The 5780-nt window shown below is 61.5% G+C and overlaps 1 protein-coding gene across 1 annotated transcript in view; it reads left to right on the top strand.

The window, feature by feature from the left end:
- IQCE (IQ motif containing E) overlaps positions 1 to 5780 on the top strand; it is a 26699-nt gene that overhangs the window by 19090 nt on the left and 1829 nt on the right. Inside the window, exons 16-20 of the mRNA XM_045284372.1 lie at positions 995 to 1097; positions 3513 to 3623; positions 3990 to 4096; positions 4511 to 4656; positions 5234 to 5329. Coding sequence (XP_045140307.1) covers positions 995 to 1097; positions 3513 to 3623; positions 3990 to 4096; positions 4511 to 4656; positions 5234 to 5329 — 563 coding nt within the window. The remainder of the gene's footprint in view (positions 1 to 994; positions 1098 to 3512; positions 3624 to 3989; positions 4097 to 4510; positions 4657 to 5233; positions 5330 to 5780) is intronic.

The raw sequence follows: 5780 nt of genomic DNA, 5'->3' as shown, positions 1-5780 counted from the left end.
GTGATGGGGCACTGAGCCCCTCTGGAGGTTTGTAGTCAGCCGGGTAGCGTTGCTCCCCACAGCACAAGCTGCCCTCCTGGGGCTCAGAAGGCCTGTCTATGATGATGCTGTGTCTCTGCCCTCCTTGGGCCTTGAGTACCCGGATCCCCTCGAGACCTGCCTCCCCGAGGGTCCCAGCCACCCTGTTCTCCCTCCCCCATCTGGCTGGCTGTGACAGGCTCACCTGGGCATCCTCTCAGCCTGACTGAGTGCCCGGCCTCGGATGGCACTCAGCTTGCGTCTGCTTTTAGAAACAAGTTCCCGGCCCCCTCTGAGGAAGCCTGTGGGGTAACCCAGCCAGTTGATGTAAAGTCCCCGGTGGTGGTGTTTTTAATTTCATAAAATTGTAGGTGAAAATATACAGCTCAGACCATCCCCCGCCATCCGAGTCTGTCACAGCTCAGCCCGCCAGCCCACCAATTCCCACTGGGGCTTCAGAGCGGCTGTGGGTAGCAGGGTCTCCCGTCAGACTTTCATTGGAGGGGCAGTGGGGTCTCTTGTCAGATTTCCGTCAGAGCACAGTGCTCCTGCCAGGCCTTCTCCACGCCGCCACCAAGTGTACAAGTCCCCCAGTAGGTCTGGAATCATTTACCCCTTTTGATAAGATTCCTCTCTGCAGTCCTTGATGAAAACCATCAGTGCTGGAAGCCGAGCACCATCTAGTTCCTCTGGTCTCCTGGTGAAGGAGACAGTTAGCCCTGCAGGTCCACTCTGCTCCCATTACCGTCTCCAGCTGCCTACAAACCCCTCTGACGGGTGTCCCTGGTGGCACCACCAAGGCTCTGTCAGAGTCGAGGAGACCTGCACTACATGGGTAGCGCAGGGTGTCTGGTCTGGTTTCCCACAGGGCACCCACTTCCCTGAGCAGGTTGCAGGTTGGGGCAGGAGGGCAGGGGGAGGGTGGGGGTGGGGGGCACCACAGTGGGCTAGCTGCTGCTGCTCATCTGTGGTGCAGGTGGGGGTGGACTCAGAAGGGTGGCTGTGCCGGGTGGTGCGGCCTTCTCATGCTGACACACCGTTTGTTTCTGTTCCAGAAAAGAGAGGCTGCCCTGGATGAGGTAAGCAGACGCTGTGGCTCTCCCACCCCTTCCAGGGCATGAAGGAGGCCACCCGAGTCCCTCAGGGGGCTTAGGGTCTGAGACACACAATAGACACATGGCTTCCCTTCCAAACCTCCCTCTGGTTCATTCCCAGAGGGAGACTGGATAGGGCTCGACCTCGACCTGGGGCACGACGGGGCTCCCACATTGTGCACCTGGCCCCACGGGCACTGCCCTTGCCCCCCACTCCTATGCCAAGGCCAGGGCCCTGCAAATTGAGGAGGAAGGAGCCCATGAGGTATAAGGGGAGGAGGCGGTGGGAGCACACCGCAGAGCCGACCTGGTGAGTCGACAGGATCTGGACCGGCTGCCTGAGGCCTGGCCCGCGCTGTGAGCAGCTGAAGCCCCACACCTTCGATTTGCTCCAGCATCTGCTGCCCCACCCCCATCCTGGCTCTGAGGGTGGGGCTTCAGTCCCAGGACTCCTGACTTTTTTTTCCCCACTGCCCTCCTGAGGGGTGGGGGCCTCCCAGTCTCCCTAAGTGGGGCAGGGGCAGTGCTGGTGTACAGTCAGGACAGAGTGAGCCTGGCTTCCCATCTGATGGCTTTAAACCTTGGGTAGGCCCCTGCCCAGGTGCCTCCCCTCCCCCTGCCACAGTGAACCTTAGATGCAGGCCACACTCCCAGTACCTGGCCCATAGCCAGATAGATGGCCACTGGGCACAGGCCCATCACACAGCTCCCCCAGAGAGGATAACCCCCACGATCCCCACAAGAAGCAGCTCCAAGGTCTCACTGCCCACTCAGGGCTGCCCCCTTCACCTGACCGGTTCAGAACTGCCCTTTTAAAACGGTTCCCTCGCCAACCCCACCCAAGTCCATTGACCTCCTGCCATTCCCAGGGCCACTGCTACAACTACGCCCACCTCAGCCCCTGCACTGGCTCTGAAACAGCTGAAGTGGGGTATTTCACACTGCCTGTACTTTACCACAGTGAACAGAGCGGCAGAAGCAGCCGCTTCCTCTCCTTCTCCCTCTCTCTCTCCCAGACCTGCCTGAACCTCTACTTGAATGACCCCGCCCCTGCAGACATGGCCCCGCTTCCCGCAGGATGGGCCCTCAGCATAGCCCAGCCCCACCCCTGTAGGGATGGACCCATCTCATGGGCTAGCCCCCCCCCAGGGACGGACCTGCCCCCCCACAGGGCTGATCCCTCAGCCTCCGCGCTGCCTCGGTTGGTTTTCCTGTGTGTAAGTTTATGTGCAGGGAATGCTAGCCTGGCCCATGCCAGCCCTCCAGAAACACTGCCCAGGGCCCCTCCCTCTCACGGGCAGCCTCTTGTCAGTTGCTGCTGTCTGGTGACACCATAGTTCAGCAGTCAGCAGCCCACAGAAAGGTTAGGGTTCAAGCCTGCCCACCTAGCTGCTCCACTAAAGAAAGACCTGGCGGTCAGTGCCTTAATCGGAGACCCCCGTGGGGCTATCAACCCCGCCATCAGTGGGGGCGCCTGATGGCACCCAGCAGCACCCTCCAGCCCTTTGTCCATTGCCCCACCAGGGCCCAGGCCCCCTGGGCTAGGCAGCCGTCAGTGTCCCCATGGGCGCTGGTGCCCCTGACAACACGTCTTGCACCTCCCTCTGTGCCACTGACTCTTACCCCTGGGTCACATTACCCACCTCCCAGGCCGCCTCAATGCATTTGTCCCCAACACAGCTAGACGTCTAATGGCGCTCCCCGTGAGGGCCGCCAGTGCACAGTCACCCTGTGTGTTTTTAACCAAGGTGAGAGGTGGCTCATGTCAGCCTGGTGGTGCCGTGATTACACTTGGGCTGCGATCTGCATGGTCAGTAGTTCTAAACCACCAGCATCTCAGAAGAAAGTTTTATACTCTAGTAAAGAGTTACCGTCTCGGAAACCCACAGGGGGCGCCATGAGTCAGTACTGACTCCCTGGGGAGCGGACCCACAGGGGGTGCCGTGTGTCACACTGGCCCCATGGGGAGCGGACCCACAGGGGCCGCCATGAGTCACACTGGCTCCATGGGGAGCGGACTCACAGGGGGCGCTGTGAGTCAGGCCAGCTGACTGAAGGTAGTGTGTGTGACCTGGTTTTGGAGCAGTGGCACTGTGAAGCTGGCTGGGGGGAGAGAGCAGGCCCGTCAGGAGGGTGGTGGGGCTTTTTGGGAGCTCCTCTGCATCCCTTGGGAAGGTGGCTCGGGGGCTTCACTGATCACTCGCCCCGGGATGCGCCTGTAGCGATGGCTCGCCCAGCAGCGCCCAGTTCAAGTCGCAGCTTTCCTCGCTCTACTCCCCTCCCACCCCTCCGTGGGGGCCGCCCGCCCCCTTCCTGTCCTGTGGCTGGTGGCAGCTGGGGGAGTGGTTTCCGCCAGGCCTGTGGCAGGGAATTCACCGCACTGCCTTCCCCCACCACCAGGCCGCCACCGTGCTGCAGGCAGCCCTCCGGGGCCACCTCGTGAGGTCGCAGCTCCTGGCCCGGACAGCCCACTGCTCCTCCGCCCCCCGCACACCAAGCCCCCCACGGAAGGTGAACGGCTCCCACTTCTAAGGGCACTGGGGTTTGCCTGGGGTGGGGTAGGGGGCCTCCACTGGACTATGTCAGTTGCCGGTCGCACATCCACGTTGCCCGTAGGATGCACTGTTCAAACCAACCCTGATTCTTCCAGGGCCAGACTCATGACTGCCCAGCGGTGTAGGTGCCCACCTTCCTCTGGGCGAGTTTGAACCGCCCACCTTTAGTTTTGTAACCGAATGCAAGCCCTCCATGCTTCCTGCAATCTCTGCGGGAACCACACATCCAGGAACTCTGAGCTGAACCCCCTGCAGAGGCTCTGACTGACATGAGAGGCTGGGGCTGAGCAAGGTCTTCCTCCCACTCCCATTATCCTTGTAGCACCCCAAAACACCCCACAGTGAGAGCTCCGCTGGCCTGGAGCTGGAGAAGGCCGTGGTGTTGGTCCAGTCTGTCTTCCGTGCGCATCTGGCGAGGATCAGGGCAGGGTAAGTCTGGGGGGCCCAGACAAGCAGCATCTCTGGGTTTGCACCCTTGGATGTGGGGCTCTGGACCCTGCGTGTCCCCACTGCTGCTGTGTGGGCGCATTTTCCCTGTGACGTCAGCTGGGCCTTAGGTGGCGGCCGTGGGCCCCTTTTCGGGGTGCCTGTCTTTGGGCTGTTAGGAGCAGTATTCTCTCACTGTGTGGAAGCTGACAAGTCCAGGCTCTTGAGGAGGGCTTGCTCCCCCAGTTGGGTGGTTGACCACTCTGTCTGTGTTTCCGTCTGTGGGCTTCTCTCTTCTTGGTACATGGACGTGACCTGGAGTGTGGCCACCCAGGAGGGCTCGGAGTCCCCACGCCATGAGGGGCGCACTGCGTGGGGAAGCCTGATCAGCCAGCCACAGCATCACTTCTTTCCCAGGGCTCCTGGGATTGGTGTGGCCACCACCGCTTCCACATCAAGGACATGGGCCCCCTCAGCCAGCAAGGATGCCTGCTCTCTGGCCCCCCCAGGCAACGCCACAGCGTCTCCTCCTGAGTGGGACCTGGGCTGTGTAACGGACACGGGTGAGCCGCCCCCTGCAGCTCCCCGAGAAGAGCTGTCCATGGGCAGGGGAGGACTGAGCGGTCAGCAGCAGAGGGGGCGGCTTCCCTGAGGATGGGACTTTTTTCAAAGGAAACCTCGGCTACTCCATAAGGGTCCCCAAACCAACCACCCTGTGGCATTCTGGGAGTGGGCAGAGGGGTGTCTGGGGGATTGGGGCTCTGGCCCTGGGCCTGACACCCTGAAAGCCACATGGACTCCAAACCCGAGGTCTGCTGTGGGTGTCCTCGTCTGCGTCCATGTCCCTCCCTACGTGTCCTGTCACTAGGGGCCTGCCTGCACGGCGCAGACTCTGACAAGGACCAGAGCAGCCACCCAGTGTGGGGTGTGGGGTCACCCCAGACTGGGAAGAGCTCAGGCCATGAGGGCCGGACATTGTGCTAGGTCAGAGAGGGATGAGGGACGCAGGGCAGACGAGGGTGTGGAGTCACACTGAACACAAAGGGACCCCGGGAGGAGGCCGCTGGTCAGGGCTGAAATGGCATCAGGCGAGAGGGATGTCCTGCTTGGTCAGTGCTGACTGCCCGGTCGTCCCTGCAGCCCAGGACGACAGCGCAGCCAGCAGCGGGGAGACCGAGGAGGAGTCAGCGGCTGAGGAGGAGGTCCTGACCCCAGACGAGCCCGACGTAGATGTAGGTAAGTGGGGTGTCCTGGCTTGCCCCCAAGAGCAGGCCCCGAGTCATTGGGCTTTTTCTACTCCGTCAGAGCAAACACTACATCCTGTCCCAGAGGCCTGTCTTTTAACTCTGTGGGGCCGGCAGAGGCTTCTGTGCTGGGAGGCATCAAGACCACCACAAGGCTCAGGGTCACCTCACTTGCCATCCTGTCCCCCATGACACCTGCGGCCCCTCCTGGCGGCTCCTTGGCTTCCTGGCTGGCTAAGGTGACACCGTGCCGTGGCCCCAGGGTGCTTTCATGGGGTGTCTGCTGGGGGTCACAGCAGCAGGCACAGCTCAGGGTCAGTAACACATCAGCAAAGTAGAGCAGCAATGCTCAACCTGGGAGTCACCACCCCTTTGGGGGTCAAATGACCCTTTTACAGGGGTCGCTCGATTCATAACAGTAGCAAAGTTACAGTGATGAAGTA

The sequence above is a fragment of the Echinops telfairi genome, unplaced genomic scaffold (genome assembly GCF_000313985.2).
Source record: "Echinops telfairi isolate 266 unplaced genomic scaffold, ASM31398v2 ScPeMD7_5;HRSCAF=22, whole genome shotgun sequence".
In the NCBI taxonomy this organism is placed as follows: domain Eukaryota; kingdom Metazoa; phylum Chordata; class Mammalia; order Afrosoricida; family Tenrecidae; genus Echinops; species Echinops telfairi.
This window is presented reverse-complemented; position numbering and strand designations above follow the sequence as displayed.